The sequence below is a fragment of the Lolium perenne genome, chromosome 5, assembly GCF_019359855.2.
Source record: "Lolium perenne isolate Kyuss_39 chromosome 5, Kyuss_2.0, whole genome shotgun sequence".
In the NCBI taxonomy this organism is placed as follows: domain Eukaryota; kingdom Viridiplantae; phylum Streptophyta; class Magnoliopsida; order Poales; family Poaceae; genus Lolium; species Lolium perenne.
In genome coordinates, this window is record NC_067248.2 from 20,400,296 (window position 1) to 20,417,894 (window position 17,599).

General features: G+C 41.3%; 1 protein-coding gene across 1 annotated transcript; it reads left to right on the plus strand.

Moving 5' to 3' along the window:
- Positions 1 to 704: 704 nt before the first annotated feature.
- LOC127303185 (mavicyanin-like) lies at positions 705 to 1,348 on the plus strand. The gene is made up of 2 exons (XM_051333946.1): positions 705 to 934; positions 1,026 to 1,348. Exons 1-2 carry the CDS (start codon positions 766 to 768, stop codon positions 1,346 to 1,348), a joined length of 492 nt encoding a protein of 163 aa, XP_051189906.1. The 5' UTR covers positions 705 to 765.
- The last annotated feature ends 16,251 nt before the right edge of the window (positions 1,349 to 17,599 follow it).

Sequence of the window (17,599 nt, forward strand, 5' to 3'; positions counted from 1 at the left end):
TTATTACATGGCCATACTTTACAAATTCTTATGATCATATTTTTTTCATTGATCAAGACGTGCGTTGCACGTGAACATTTACTAGTGTTGGGAAGGAAAGCTGACGCGGATGTTTAAATTCAAAAACTTTTGAGGCTAATCCATCTTATGTAATATCCTCAGTGGAGATACGATGAACGCCGAGATGCAAAAATTAGGAGCTAAATACGAAAGGTCGAAAGTTATTGATGCAAGCTCTAATTTTTACCAAATATATTGGTCTTCGTGTTTGTTTCACTTTCTTTGGTCTGACACCAGTGAAGTCGGATCATTTTGCTATAAACCAAGATAGGGAACTGCTAATAGCCAGATGAATTAAGTAGGCATTTTCCCAAACCTAGCCGTTTTTCGTACATTTGGAGGTCAAGTACGCAATCTGCGGGTCACTATACGTTTTCTACCCTACAACCAAATAGCCGGAGAAATCGTAACCCTGACCGAGTATTGCGTCGCCGGCAGGGGCAACAACAATGTGCCAAACGTTGTTTTTTCTCATGGGATAAGCATCCCTGTCACTCACCAGTTAATGCCGCCATGAGCCTGCAGCTGCGTCCGCTTTCAAATCACCACAGGATCCATTGGCTAGGTCACTATCCCTGTCTGTATAAATACACTCGGATTGGCACTGATCTTGCCAAGCCATATAGCTACAGCCTACAAATCGATCTTCAACGAACTAAGAGAAACAGAGAGGCTGTGATACACAAGAGCATCACCATATACCCAATGGCTTCCCGACAAGTGCTGCTCTTGGCTACCGCGGCCATCGCCGCCACCTTCCTCCTGGCACCGGCCTCCGCCGAGGTCTTCATGGTCGGGGACACCCCTGGCTGGACCCTCAAATACCCTGCCACCTGGACTGACGGCAAAACCTTCGTCGTCGGCGACAGCCTAAGTATGCTTGCAGTGTCGATCCTCGGCTCTTAGCCAGCCCAATACCCAATTACTCATATCCGAATTGCTAATAAATTGGTGCTTGTTCGCAGTGTTCATGTACCCCGCCGACAAGCACAACGTGATGGAGGTTGGCGGCGCGGACTTCAGAGCGTGCAACGTGACGGGGAACACAATCGGCACCTGGAACTCCGGTAGCGACACGGTCACACTCGACAAGGCGGGGCGGAGGTGGTTCATCTGCAGCGTGGGCCCCCACTGCAGTATGGGTATGAAGCTCCTCGTCACCGTTGTTGACGCCACCGCTCAGGCCCCGGCTTCCCCGCCGTCGTCTTCGGCCTCTTTCCTTAGCGGAGCGGTTTCACAGGTGATGGCGGCAGTGGGCGCGGTGGCTGCAACAGTGCTCATGATGTGACTGTTAGTTGTTGACACTTGAGATACGATGATCGATTGATGACCGGTGTACCCGGACTGGGAGACCTTTTGTTTTGTTGGTTCGATTGGATTGTTAGTGCAGCTCGTAATTGTTTTTTTATAAAAAGGAATATATTAATATCACGAACATACCAAAACAAAAGCACTAATAGCAATACAAATGCTCGCATGGCCAAAGAAATAAAAAAAATTGTATAAAAGAAAGTTCCTCTACAATAACCAGTTCCTTGTAATAGCGTATCAAATACCACCAAAACAGCACCAGAAATCCATCAACTTCAAAAGCGACGCTTTCAAGATGGAAACAGTGCATAAGCGCTATCAACGTCCTGATCAATGACCACAGGTTTTTACCCCAGAGAAAGTCCGCACTCACAAAACAATGCCTTCAACCAGGTCATTGTCAATCACAACCAATTAAGGCAGACCTTAGGTTTTCATCTTGCAAGTTTAGACACTGAATTTTTCTTGTGTTGTCATCCCCACTTGCTAACTGATTTGGTCCAGGAACAGGATCTATGAATCATAGCTTATGTAAGGATTTCTCAGATGAGGAAATCTTTGATGCCCTTTTTCAGATTGGTCCCATAAAAGCTCCTGGCCCGGACGGGTTTCCCGCACGCTTTTATCAGCGAATTTGGGACATTTTGAAGAGGGATGTGATTAAGGCGGTGAGATATTTCTTTTCTACGGGATTCATGCCTCAAGGAACTAATGATGCCTCAATTGTTCTCATACCAAAGGTTGACGATCCATGTGAGTTGAAAGACTTCCGTCCCATTGAGTTGTGTAATGTTTTGTATAAGGTAGTTTCAAAATGTCTGGTTAATAGATTGAGGCCGCTGCTGGGTGATATCATTTCAGAAAATCAAAGTGCCTTCGTTCCTGAACGGATGATCACGGACAATGCTCTCCTAGCATATGAGTGTTTGCATTTTATGGAACATGGCACATCTATGAATTCTTCCTATTGTGCTTATAAGTTGGATCTGTCAAAAGCTTATGACAGAGTAGATTGGCAATTCCTTGAGTCTACAATGCATAAAATGGGGTTTCTCATCAGTGGATACAATGGATTATGGCATGTGTTACAGATACGTCTCCAACGTATCTATAATTTCCGATGTTCCATGCTTGTTTTATGACAATACCAACATGTTTTGTTCACACTTTATATCATTTTCATGCATTTTCCGGAACTAACCTATTAACAAGATGCCACAGTGCCAGTTCCTGTTTTCTGCTGTTTTTGGTTCCAGAAAGGCTGTTCGGGCAATATTCTCGGAATTGGACGAAATCAACGCCAAACCTCCTATTTTTCCCGGAAGGCTCCAGAACACCGAAGAAGAGTCGGAGAGGGGCCAGGGGGCCACCACACCACATGGCGGCGCGGGCCAGACCCTGGCCGCGCCGGCCTAGGGTGTGGCGCCCCCAGGTGCCCCCCTGCGCCGCCTCTTCGCCTATAAAAGCCCTTTCGATCTAAAAACGCAGTACGAATCGACGAAACTCCAGAAAGACTCCAGGGGCGCCGCCACCGTCGCGAAACTCCAATTCGGGGGACAGAACTCACTGTTCCGGCACCCTGCCGGACGGGGAATTGCCCCCGGAGCCATCTCCACCGCCGTCTTCACCGCCATCTTCACCGCCATCGCTGCTTCCATGATGAGGAGGGAGTAATCCACCTCCGAGGCTGAGGGCTCCGCTGTAGCTATGTGGTTCATCTCTCTCCCATGTACCTCAATACAATAATCTCATGAGCTGCTTTACATGATTGAGATTCATATGAGTTTGTATCACAATTTATCTATGTGCTACTCTAGCAAAGTTATTAAAGTAGTTCTATTCCTCCTGCACGTGTGTAAAGGTGACAGTGTGTGCACCGTGTTAGTACTTGGTTTATGCTACGATCATGATCTCTTGTAGATTGCGAAGTTAACTATTGCTATGATAATATTGATGTGATCTATTCCTCCTACATATGCATGAAGGTGACAGTGTGCATGCTATGTTAGTACTTGGTTTAGTCTGTTGATCTATCTTACACTATAAGGTTACTTAAATATGAGCATTATTGTGGAGCTTGTTAACTCCGGCATTGAGGGTTCGTGTAATCCTACGCAATGTGTTTATCATCCAACAAAAGTGTAGAGTATGCATTTATCTATTCTGTTATGTGATCAATGTTGAGAGTGTCCACTAGTGAAAGTGTAATCCCTAGGCCTTGTTCCTAAATACTGCTGCGTTACTACTGCTTGTTTACTGTTTTACTGCGTTACTACTGCTGCAATACTACCACCATCAACTACACGCCAGCAAGCTATTTTCTGGCACCGTTGCTACTGCTCATATATATTCATACCACCTGTATTTCACTATCTCTTCGCCGAACTAGTGCACCTATTAGGTGTGTTGGGGACACAAGAGACTTCTTGCTTTGTGGTTGCAGGGTTGCATGAGAAGGATATCTTTGACCTCTTCCTCCCTGAGTTCGATAAACCTTGGGTGATCCACTTAAGGGAAAACTTGCTGCTGTTCTACAAACCTCTGCTCTTGGAGGCCCAACACTGTCTACAGGAAAGGAGGGGGAACGTAGACATCAAGCACTTTTCTGGCGCCGTTGTCGGGGAGGAAAGGTAAAAGGTACTCACACTCCGGACCTCGGCTACCAAGCTATTTTCCGATGTTGTAAGTACTCGAAGCTATTTCCTTTAGATTCTGCAATTGCATCTTTTTGTTTCTTGTTTACACTAGTTAGGCATAATGGAAAACAACCAAAAAATTGGTGAGCTTTTTAATCTATTTCCTGATTTAGAATTGTTTAATGCGAAAATTAAAAAACCTATGGAACCTTATTTGCATGCTAGTAGCGATGTTATTAGTATGAATGCAATTACTGCTAATACTATGGATAAGTCTAAGCTTGGGGAAGCTAGTTTATATAAAAATAATCTTTTTTGCTCCTCAGCTTTGGAAGAAATATTTTGCTCTGATAATGCTTTATCTCCCATATGCGATAACTCTAATGATGCTTCTGATATTTTAAATCTACCTGCTGAAAGTATTCCGTATAAAATACCTATGAAAATTATTGAACGTGTTATGGACAACCACTATAAAGGGGATGGAACTGTCCATCCTAGAGATCATTTACTGTTTTTGCACGAATTATGCGGGTTATTCAAGTGTGCAGGTATCTCTATGGATGAAGTGAGGAAGAAGCTATTCTCTGTTTATTTGTCACGGTAAAGCGGCGCATTGGTATAAATTGTTGGAGAATAGACATTCTCTTGGTTGGGAGGAAATTGCATCTCTCTTTTATTCTAAATTTTATCCTCCTCATGAAGTGCATATTGATAGGAATTATATTTATAACTTTTATCCTCGTGATGGAGAGAGTATTTCTCAAGCGTGGGGGAGACTGAAGTCGCTAATGCTCAAATGTCCCATTCATGAGCTCCCCCGTAATGTTATTGTTAACAATTTTTATGCGAGGCTTTCAGGACAACACAAGGACTATCTGGACGCGTGTTCGGAGGGATCTTTCACAAGCAAGGAGGTTGAAGCTAGGTGGGATCTTCTTGATCGGATTAAGGAGAACGCTGAAGGATGGGAGAACAATGAAGGTAAAGAGTCAGGTATAAATTATGATTATGAATGCATTGAAGCCTTTATGGATACCGATGAATTTCGAAATATGAGTGCTACTTATGGTCTTGACTCTCAAATTGCTGCAAATCTTTATAAAGCCTTTGCTTCTCATTTTGAATTGCCTAAAAAGAATTTTGATAAGTATCATGAACCTTTTAAAGAGGCTTGCATGAAGAATGAAATAGTTGTTAATTATTGCAATGCGCATGCTCAAACTCCTAAGAATGCTATTTCTTATAAGCATGTTAATTTTTGTGGAATGCATAGACCTTGTGGAATTAATCAAATCGAAGATGAATATTGCATCCATCATATTAATGAAAAAACTAGAAAGTGGTTTAGGGCTCTAGATGATCTTGGTAAAAAAGTTTGTGCCCTCTATCCTTTTATTTGTGAAGTTTGCCATGAAGTGGGTCATTTTAATTTTCAATGCTCCTCCAATGATAATTTGAACCCAATGAGTGCTGCAAATTTGTATTGTGATGATGAAATTACTCCTAATCAGCATGATGAACTTACTTTATTTTTGGGGTGTGAAGAACTGTCGAGAAAAATCTCTTTGTTACATATGAGTGATCTTGATATTGATGATGTCCTGCATGGGTGTTTTTCTTATTGCATTGATAATAGCCATACAAATACTTACATACAAAATATTTTAGAAGATGACACCTTGCCAAAATATGATAGGACCGCTGTGTGTTTTCAACTAATTAATGAAAAGGAGGGATCCTCCCAAGTTTCTTCTATTGTTTCTGAAAGTAAATCAGGTTATGCGGACGAGCCACCCTTCAAGCCTCTTCCTCCTAAAGAAGGGAACGAGGAGAAGGAAGAGAAGAAGAAGAAGAAGGGAACGAAGAAGAAGAAGAAGAAGGAGAATAAAAAGAAAGAGGTAACAGCGTATCCCCGCGTGAATGAGATAACGCTAGGTAACCGTAAGTATGTTGCTCCTAATGATTATTGTGATAATGAATCTGAATACGATGATCTTCCTATGCCCTTTACATACATTAGCAATCATGATTTGAATGAACACACTACTTTTGATATTGCAAATCTCTGGGAAACTAATTCTGAAAATGATGATAATAATTGCCATAGTGTCAGTGCTATCCATGCTTCCTCCCATAATAATATAGAAAGCTGTAAGCTTGGGGAAGAGGTGTTTGAAAATCCTTTTGCTACTGATCATTATGTGTTTGATACATCTCCTTCTAATAACAATGATGGTATGGTCATAGATAAACCGACTGTGAAAGATAACTATTCTATTTCTTATGATGACACTGTGCCTCCGGTCTTTGATGATTATTATAAAGAATGCTATGATATAGGTTATAATTATCCTTATGAAACTTGTCATAGTCATGATTGGATTACCAAAAACAATTCTTTTAATATGCAACGTGTTTACCATGTTCAAATTCTTGATAATAATCTTGCTCCAATTACTATTAATGAGAATAACTCTTCTTATGCCAAAATTAATGATACTTCTATGCATATGAACCATGATAAGAATGTTTTAAGTGATGGGTATATTGTGGATTTCATCAATGATGCTACTGAAAGTTATTATGAGAGAGGGAAATATGGTTATATGCATCTTAATAATATTAAGTTTCCCCTCTTTATGTTGAGAATCTTGAAGTTACTCGTGTTTTATCCTCTTATGCTTGTCACTTTGTTCTTCATGAATTCATTTGTGTACAAGATTCCTCTTCATAGGAAGCATGTTAGACTTAAATTTGTTTTGAATTTGCCTCTTGAAGCTCTCTTTTACTTCAAATACTATTTCCCGCGAATGGATTATTAAAACTACTGAGCCCATCTTAATGGCTATAAAGAAAGAACTTCTTGGGAGATAACCCATGTGTTATTTTGCTACAGTACTTTGTTTTATATTTGTGCCTTGGAAGTTGTTTACTACTGTAGCAACCTCTCCTTATCTTAGTTTTGTGTTTTGTTGTGCCAAGTAAAGCCGTTGATAGAAAAGTAAGTACTAGATTTGGATTACTGCGTAGTTCCAGATTTCTTTGCTGTCACGAATCTGGGTCCACCTCCCTGTAGGTAGCTCAGAAAATTAAGCCAATTTACGTGCATGATCCTCAGATATGTACGCAACTTTCATTCAATTTGATCATTTTCATTTGAGCAAGTCTGGTGCCATTTTAAAATTCGTCAATACGAACTGTTCTGTTTTGACAGATTCTGCCTTTTATTTCGCATTGCCTCTTTTGCTATGTTGGATGAATTTCTTTGATCCATTAATGTCCAGTAGCATTATGCAATGTCCATAAGTGTTAAGAATGATTGTGTCACCTCTGAATATGTTAATTTTTATTGTGCACTAACCCTCTAATGAGTTGTTTCGAGTTTGGTGTGGAGGAAGTTTTCAAGGATCAAGAGAGGAGTATGATATACTATGATCAAGAAGAGTGAAAGCTCTAAGCTTGGGGATGCCCCGGTGGTGCACCCCTGCATATATCAAGAAGACTCAAGCGTCTAAGCTTGGGGATGCCCAAGGCATCCCCTTCTTCATCGACAACATTATCAGGTTCCTCCCCTGAAACTATATTTTTATTCCATAACATCTTATGCGCTTTGCTTGGAGCGTCTGTATGCTTTTGTTTTTGTTTGTGTTTGAATAAATGCTTGTGTGGGAGAGAGACACGCTCCGCTGGTTCGTATGAACACATGTGTTCTTAGCTCATAATATTCATGGTGAAGGTTGAAACTGCTTCGTTAATTGTTATATGGTTGGAAACGGAAAATGCTACATGTAGTAATTGGTATGATGTCTTGAATAACTTGATACTTGGCAATTGTTGTGCTCATGATTAAGCTCTTGCATCATATGCTTTGCACCCATTAATGAAGAAATACATAGAGCTTGTTAAAATTTGGGTTTGCATGAGTGGTTTCTCTAGAGTCTAGATATTTTCTAGTAAGATGTTTGAACAACAAGGAAGACGATGTATAGTTTTATAATGCTTGTAATATGTCTTTTATGTGAGTTTTGCTGTACTAGTTCGTGCTTGTGTTTGCTTCAAACAACCTTGCTAGCCTAAACCTTGTATCGAGAGGGAATACTTCTCATGCATCCAAATCCTTGAGCCAAACAACACTATGCCATTTGTGTCCACCATACCTACCTACTACATGGTATTTTCCGCCATTCCAAAGTAAATTGCTTGAGTGCTACCTTTAAAATTCCATCATTCACCTTTGCAATATATAGCTCATGGGACAAATAGCTTAAAAACTATTGTGGTATTGAATATGTAATTATGCACTTTATCTCTTATTAAGTTGCTTGTTGTGCGATAACCATGTTCACTGGGGACGCCATCAACTATTCATTGTTGAATTTCATGTGAGTTGCTATGCATGTCCGTCTTGTCTGAAGTAAGAGAGATCTACCACCCTATGGTTAAGCATGCATATTGTTAGAGAAGAACATTGGGCCGCTAACTAAAGCCATGATCCATGGTGGAAGTTTCAGTTTTGGACATATATCCTCAATCTCATATGAGAAAATTATTAATTGTTGTTACATGCTTATGCATAAAAGAGGAGTCCATTATCTGTTGTCTATGTTGTCCCGGTATGGATGTCTAAGTTGAGAATAATCAATAGCGAGAAATCCAATGCGAGCTTTCTCCTTAGACCTTTGTACAGGCGGCATAGAGGTACCCCTTTGTGACACTTGGTTAAAACATGTGCATTGTGATGATCCGGTAGTCCAAGCTAATTAGGACAAGGTGCGGGCACTATTAGTATACTATGCATGAGGCTTGCAACTTGTAAGATATAATTTACATGATACATATGCTTTATTACTACCGTTGACAAAATTGTTTCATGTTTTCAAAATAAAAGCTCTAGCACAAATATAGCAATCGATGCTTTCCTCTTTGAAGGACCATTCTTTTACTTTTATTGTTGAGTCAGTTCACCTATCTTTCTCCACCTCAAGACGCAAACATTTGTGTGAACTGTGCATTGATTCTTATATACTTGCTTATTGCATTTGTTATATTGCTTTGCATTGACAACTATCCATGAGATATACATGTTACAAGTTGAAAGCAACCGCTGAAACTTAATCTTCCATTGTGTTGCTTCAATGTCTCTGCTATGAATTTATTGCTTTATGAGTAACTCTTATGCAAGACTTATTGATGCTTGTCTCGAAAGTACTATTCATGAAAAGTCTTTGCTATATGATTCACTTGTTTACTCATTGCATTTACATTGTTTCGAATCGCTGCATTCATCTCATATGCTTTACAATGGTATGATTAAGATTATGTTGGTAGCATGTCACCTCAGAAATTATCTTTTATCGTTTACCTACTCGAGGACGAGTAGGAACTAAGCTTGGGGATGCTGATACGTCTCCAACGTATCTATAATTTCCGATGTTCCATGCTTGTTTTATGACAATACCAACATGTTTTGTTCACACTTTATATCATTTTCATGCATTTTCCGGAACTAACCTATTAACAAGATGCCACAGTGCCAGTTCCTGTTTTCTACTGTTTTTGGTTCCAGAAAGGCTGTTCGGGCAATATTCTCGGAATTGGACGAAATCAACGCCAAACCTCCTATTTTTCCCGGAAGGCTCCAGAACACCGAAGAAGAGTCGGAGAGGGGCCAGGGGGCCACCACACCACATGGCGGCGCGGGCCAGACCCTGGCCGCGCCGGCCTAGGGTGTGGCGCCCCCAGGTGCCCCCCTGCGCCGCCTCTTCGCCTATAAAAGCCCTTTCGACCTAAAAACGCAGTACGAATCGACGAAACTCCAGAAAGACTCCAGGGGCGCCGCCACCGTCGCGAAACTCCAATTCGGGGGACAGAACTCTCTCTGTTCCGGCACCTGCCGGACGGGGAATTGCCCCCGGAGCCATCTCCACCGCCGTCTTCACCGCCATCTTCACCGCCATCGCTGCTTCCATGATGAGGAGGGAGTAATCCACCTCCGAGGCTGAGGGCTCCGCTGTAGCTATGTGGTTCATCTCTCTCCCATGTACCTCAATACAATAATCTCATGAGCTGCTTTACATGATTGAGATTCATATGAGTTTGTATCACAATTTATCTATGTGCTACTCTAGCAAAGTTATTAAAGTAGTTCTATTCCTCCTGCACGTGTGTAAAGGTGACAGTGTGTGCACCGTGTTAGTACTTGGTTTATGCTATGATCATGATCTCTTGTAGATTGCGAAGTTAACTATTGCTATGATAATATTGATGTGATCTATTCCTCCTACATATGCATGAAGGTGACAGTGTGCATGCTATGTTAGTACTTGGTTTAGTCTGTTGATCTATCTTACACTATAAGGTTACTTAAATATGAGCATTATTGTGGAGCTTGTTAACTCCGGCATTGAGGGTTCGTGTAATCCTACGCAATGTGTTCATCATCCAACAAAAGTGTAGAGTATGCATTTATCTATTCTGTTATGTGATCAATGTTGAGAGTGTCCACTAGTGAAAGTGTAATCCCTAGGCCTTGTTCCTAAATACTGCTGCGTTACTACGCTTGTTTCTTGTTTCTTTGCGTTACATTACCTCTTTGCAATACTACCACCATCAACTACACGCCAGCAAGCTATTTTCTGGCACCGTTGCTACTGCTCATATATATTCATACCACCTGTATTTCACTATCTCTTCGCCGAACTAGTGCACCTATTAGGTGTGTTGGGGACACAAGAGACTTCTTGCTTTGTGGTTGCAGGGTTGCATGAGAAGGATATCTTTGACCTCTTCCTCCCTGAGTTCGATAAACCTTGGGTGATCCACTTAAGGGAAAACTTGCTGCTGTTCTACAAACCTCTGCTCTTGGAGGCCCAACACTGTCTACAGGAAAGGAGGGGGAACGTAGACATCAGTTACCACGGTGAGGTATTCAGTTAAATTTAATGGAACCCTTTTGGAAGCATTTTCTCCTACACGAGGTTTAAGACAAGGGGACCCTCTGTCACCTTTCTTTCTTATTCTTGTTCGTGGCTGATGGTCTTTCTGCTGTCTTGCAAAGAGAAGTTGAAACTAATGGGATCTCTCCAATCAAGGTATGTCGAGGAGCACCTGGAGTATCCCATCTCTTGTTTACGGATGACACCCTGTTATTGTTTCTAGCCTCTGTTGATGAAGCAACAAGAGTTAAACAAGTAATTGATGTGTATGCAAATGGTACTGGCCAACTTATTAATCCTTCTAAGTGCTCTATCATCTTTAGTGCTTCCTGCCCACAAGAGGCACAAGAAGAGGTCCGCAATATCCTTCATGTTGTGAATCCTGATTTTGAAGAGAGTATATGGGATTGCCCACCCCAGATGGTCGGATGCACAAGGGATGATTCATTAATCTACAATCGCGCCTTTGCCAACACCTCATGGCTTGGGGAGATAGCCTTATGTCCCAAAGTTCTAGGGAAATCTTGATCAAGGCCATTGCGTAGGCCGTTCGAGCTTATGTCATGGGGGTTTTCAAACTTCCCTTCTCTCTGTGTGATGAGATTACCAAGATGATTTGTGACTACTGGTGGGGTGTTGAGCGAGGTAAGCGTAAAACCCACTGGGTGAACTGGAATACTATGACTCATTCCAAAGCACAAGGTGGTATGGCATTTAGAGATATGCGTCTTTTCAATCAGGCATTATTGGCTCGCCAAGCTTGGAGGTTAATCACCTTTCAAGGCCGGCTATTATCCAAGAGGAAATATCACTGCTACTATTTTCACCGGGAACCCGTCCTCCTCATGGACGGCCATCTCCTATGGGCTGGAGTTACCGAAGAAAGGTATTCTATGGTGTGTTGGATGATACGTCTCCGACGTATCGATAATTTCTTATGTTCCATGCTTGTTTTATGACAATACCTACATGTTTTGTTCACACTTTATATCGTTTTTATGCGTTTTCCGGAACTAACCTATTGACGAGATGCCGAAGTGCCAGTTCCTGTTTTCTGCTGTTTTTGGTTTCAGAAATCCTAGTAAGGAAATATTCTCGGAATTGGACAAAATCAACGCCCAGAATCTTAAAATCCCACGAAGCTTCCAGAACACCCGAGAGCCGCCAGAGGGGAGCCCTGGGGGCCCCACACACCAGGCTGGCACGGCCAGGGGGTGGGCCGCGCCCCCTATGGTGACACCACCTCGTCAGCCCTCCGACTCCGCCTCTTCGCCTATTTAAAGGTCCCTGACCTAAATCTTCGATACGGAAAAGCCACGGTACGAGAAACCATCCAGAGCCGCCGCCATCGCGAAGCCAAGATCTGGGGGACATGAGTCTCTGTTCCGGCACGCCGCCGGGACGGGGAAGTGCCCCCGGAAGGCTTCTCCATCGACACCACCGCCATCTTCATCACCGCTGCTGTCTCCCATGAGGAGGGAGTAGTTCTCCCTCGAGGCTAAGGGCTGTACCGGTAGCTATGTGGTTAATCTCTCTCCCTATGTACTTCAATACAATGATCTCATGAGCTGCCTTACATGATTGAGATTCATATGAGTTTTGTATCACTATTCATCTATGTTACTCTAGTGATGTTATTAAAGTACTCTATTCCTCCTGCACGGTGTAATGGTGACAGTGTGTGCATCGTGTAGTACTTGGCGTAGGTTATGATTGTAATCTCTTGTAGATTATGAAGTTAATTATTGATATGATAGTATTGATGTGATCTATGCCTCCTTCATAGTGTGATGGTGACAGTGTGCATGCTATGTTAGTACTTGGTGTAATTGCAATGATCTATCATGCACTCTAAGGTTATTTAAACATGAATATCAAATATTGTGGAGCTTGTTAACTCCGGCATTGAGGGTTCGTGTAATCCTACACAATTAGTGGTGTTCATCATCCAACAAGAGAGTGTAGAGTATAGCATATATCTATTTATTCTGTTATGTGATCAATGTTGAGAGTGTCCACTAGTGAAAGTATAATCCCTAGGCCTTGTTCCCAAATACTGCTATCACTGCTTGTTTCTTGTTCTCTGCATCTGTCTTTTTGCAATATTACCACCATCAACCACACGCCAGTTGTAGCATCAAACTATTTTCTGGTGCCGTTACTACTGCTCATATATATTCATACCACCTGTATTTCACTATTTCTTCGCCGAACTAGTGCACCTATACATCCGACAAGTGTATTAGGTGTGTTGGGGACACAAGAGACTTCTTGCTTTGTGGTTGCAGGGTTGCATGAGAGGGATATCTTTGACCTCTTCCTCCCTGAGTTCGATAAACCTTGGGTGATCCACTTAAGGGAAAACTTGCTGCTGTTCTACAAACCTCTGCTCTTGGAGGCCCAACACTGTCTACAGGAAAAGAAGCGCGAGTAGACATCAAGCATATTTTCTGGCGTCGTTGCCGGGGAGGAAAGGTAAAAGGCACTCACACTCCGGTCCCAGGTAACTAAGTTATTTTCTGGTGCCATGGTAAGTGATCGAAGCTATTTCCTTTAGATCCTGCAATTGCATCTTTTTGTTTCTTGTTTATCACTAGTTAGGCATAATGGAAAGCAATATGGAGCTTTTTAATCTATTTCCTGAGTTAAGACATGGATGCTTTGATGCGAAAATTAAAAAACCCATGGAACATATTAGTATGAACGCTTTGAACACCATTGTTGCTAATGATATGGAAAATTCTAAGCTTGGGGAAGCTGGTTTTGATGAGCATGATATTTTTAGTCCCCCAAGCATTGAGGAGAAAATTTTCTTTGATGATACTTTGTCTCCTATTTATGATGATTATAATGATAGTGGTATTTTGGTGTCACCTACTATGGAGAGTAAATTTTGTTATGATTATACTATGCCTCCTACACTTGATGAGAATAATAATGATAGCTACATTGTTGAATTTTCTCCCACTACAATTAATAAGAATGACTATGCTTATGTTGGGAGTAGTAATTATTTTATGCATGAGACTCATGATAAGAATGCTTTATGTGATAGTTATATTGTTGAGTTTGCTCATGATGCTACTGGACATTATTATGAGAGAGGAAAGTATGGCGGTAGAAATTTAATGTTACTAAAACACCTCTCTTTTTGCTGAAAATCTTGAAGCTGCACTTATTTTATCTTTCTATGCTTGTTGCATTATGCTTCATGAATTTGTTTATTTACAAGATTCCTTTTCATAGGAAGTGGGTTAGGCTTAAATGTGTTTTGAATTTGCTTCTTGATGCTCTCTTTTGTTTCAACTCTTATTTCTTGGGAGTGCATCATTGAAATTACTGAGCCCATCTTAATGGCTATAAAGAAAGCACTTCTTGGGAGATAACCCATGTGTTTATTTTACTACAATAATTTTGTTTTATATTTGAGTCTTGGAAGTAGTTACTACTGTAGCAACCTCTCCTTATCTTAATTTTGTTGCATTGTTGTGCCAAGTAAAGTCTTTGATAGCAAGGTTGATACTAGATTTGGATTACTGCGCAGAAACAGATTTCTTGCTGTCACGAATCTGGGATGAATTCTCTGTAGGTAACTCAGAACATTCTGCCAATTTACGTGAGTGATCCTCAGATATGTACGCAACTTTCATTAAATTTGAGAATTTTCATTTGAGCAAGTCTGGTGCCTCAATAAAATTCGTCTTTACGGACTGTTCTGTTTTGACAGATTCTGCCTTTTATTTCGCATTGCCTCTTTTGCTGTGTTGGATGGATTTCTTTATTCCATTAACTTTCAGAAGCTTTGAGCAATATCCAGAAGTGTTAAGAATGATTGTGTCACCTCTGAACATGTGAATTTTGATTATGCACTAACCCTCTAATGAGTTTGTTTCGAGTTTGGTGTGGAGGAAGTTTTCAAGGGTCAAGAGAGGAGGATGATACAATATGATCAAGAAGAGTAAAAGCTCTAAGCTTGGGGATTCCCCGGTGGTTCATCCCTGCATATTTCAAGAAGACTCGAGCATCTAAGCTTGGGGATGCCCAAGGCATCCCCTTCTTCATCGACAAATTATCAGGTTCCTTCTCTTGAAACTATATTTTTATTCGGTCACATCTTATGTACTTTACTTGGAGCGTCTGTATGTTTCTTGTTTTTGTTTTGTTTGAATAAATGCTTGTGTGGGAGAGAGACACGCTCCGCTGGTTCATATGAACACATGTGTTCTTAGCTTTACTTTTAATGTTCATGGCGGAGGTTGAAACTGCTTCGTTCATTGTTATATGGTTGGAAACGGGAAATGCTACATGTAGTAATTGGTTGTTGTGCTCATGATTAAGCTCTTGCATCATATACTTTGCACCTATTAGTGAAAAAATACGTAGAGCTTGCTTAAATTTGGTTTGCATGATTGGTCTCTCTAGAGTCTAGATATTTTTTGGTAAGGTGTTTGAACAACAAGGAAGACGGTATAGAGTCTTATAATGCTTGCAATATGTCTTTTATGTGAGTTTTGCTGTACTAGTTCATACTTGTGTTTGCTTCAAACAACCTTGCTAGCCTAAGCCTTGTATTGAGAGGGAATACTTCTCATGCATCCAAAATCCTTGAGCCAAAAACTATGCCATTTGTGTCCACCATACCTACCTACTACATGGTATTTCTCCGCCATTTCAAAGTAAATTGCTTGAGTGCTATCTTTAAACACTTCAAAAGTTATTACCTCTTATTTGTGTCAATGTTTTATAGCTCATGAGGAAGTATGTGGTGTTTATCTTTCAATCTTGTTGGGCAACTTTCACCAATGGACTAGTGGCTTCATCCGCTTATCCAATAATTTTGCAAAAAGAGCTGGCAATGGGATTCCCCGTCCCCAATTAATTAACTTTCATGATTTTACAAAAAATAGACACTCCTCCATGGTATGTGATTGTTGGACGGCACCCGAGGATTCGGTTAGCCATGGCTTGAGAAAGCAAATGTGGGGAGGAGTATCATCTAAATAAAACTAAAATAAAAAAGGCACTTCTTCATGGTATGAGATTGTTGGCAGGCACCCGAGGATTCGGTTAGCCATGGTTTGTGAAAGTAAAGGTTGGAAGGAGTGCCACCCAAAAATAAAAATGTTTCATGGGAGCCGCTCTTTGAAGGTTTGTCTGGCAAGGGGGTTAGAGTGTCCACTACCATTCGTTGACAACAACAAACACCTCTCAAAACTTTACTTTTATGCTCTCTTTATGTTTTCAAAATAAAAGCTCTAGCACAAATATAGCAATCAATGCTTCCCTCTGCGAAGGGCCTTTCTTCTACTTTTATGTTGAGTCAGTTCACCTACTTCCTTCCACCTTAAGAAGCAAACACTTGTGTTAACTGTGCATTGTTTCCTACATACTTGCTTATTGCACTTATTATATTACTTTGTATTGACAATTATCCATGAGATATGCATGTTGAAAGTTGAAAGCAACCGCTGAAACTTAATCTTCCTTTGTGTTGCTCCAATGCCTTTACTAAGAATTTATTGCTTTATGAGTTAACTCTTATGCAAGACTTATTGATGCTTGTCTTGAAAGTACTATTCATGAAAAGTCTTTGCTATATGATTCAGTTGTTTAATCATTGTCTTTACCATTGCTTTGAATCGATGCATTCATCTCATATGCTTTACAATAGTATGATCAAGATTATGTAAGTAGCATGTCACTTCAGAAATTATCTTTGTTATCGTTTACCTACTCGGGGACGAGTAGGAACTAAGCTTGGGGATGCTGATACGTCTCCGACGTATCGATAATTTCTTATGTTCCATGCTTGTTTTATGACAATACCTACATGTTTTGTTCACACTTTATATCGTTTTTATGCGTTTTCCAGAACTAACCTATTGACGAGATGCCGAAGTGCCAGTTCCTGTTTTCTGCTGTTTTTGGTTTCAGAAATCCTAGTAAGGAAATATTCTCGGAATTGGACGAAATCAACGCCCAGAATCTTAAAATCCCACGAAGCTTCCAGAACACCCGAGAGCCGCCAGAGGGGAGCCCTGGGGGCCCCACACACCAGGCTGGCGCGGCCAGGGGGTGGGCCGCGCCCCCCTATGGTGACACCGCCTCGTCAGCCATCCGACTCCGCCTCTTCGCCTATTTAAAGGTCCCTGACCTAAATCTTCGATACGGAAAAGCCACGGTACGAGAAACCATCCAGAGCCGCCGCCATCGCGAAGCCAAGATCTGGGGGATAGGAGTCTCTGTTCCGGCACGCCGCCGGGACGGGGAAGTGCCCCCGGAAGGCTTCTCCATCGACACCACCGCCATCTTCATCACCGCTGTTGTCTCCCATGAGGAGGGAGTAGTTCTCCCTCGAGGCTAAGGGTTGTACCGGTAGCTATGTGGTTAATCTCTCTCCCTATGTGCTTCAATACAATGATCTCATGAGCTGCCTTACATGATTGAGATTCATATGAGTTTTATATCACTATTCATCTATGTTACTCTAGTGATGTTATTAAAGTACTCTATTCCTCCTGCACGGTGTAATGGTGACAGTGTGTGCATCGTGTAGTACTTGGCGTAGGTTATGATTGTAATCTCTTGTAGATTATGAAGTTAATTATTGCTATGATAGTATTGATGTGATCTATGCCTCCTTCATAGTGTGAT

What these genes read in the sequence shown, in the direction of transcription:
- LOC127303185 (XM_051333946.1), top strand. Translation starts at nt 766, where the DNA reads ATGGCTTCCCGACAAGTGCTGCTCTTGGCTACCGCGGCCATCGCCGCC. An exon ending in CGTCGTCGGCGACAGCCTAA is followed by an intron (nt 935 to 1,025) that starts GTATGCTTGCAG and finishes GCTTGTTCGCAG; the next exon opens with TGTTCATGTACCCCGCCGAC.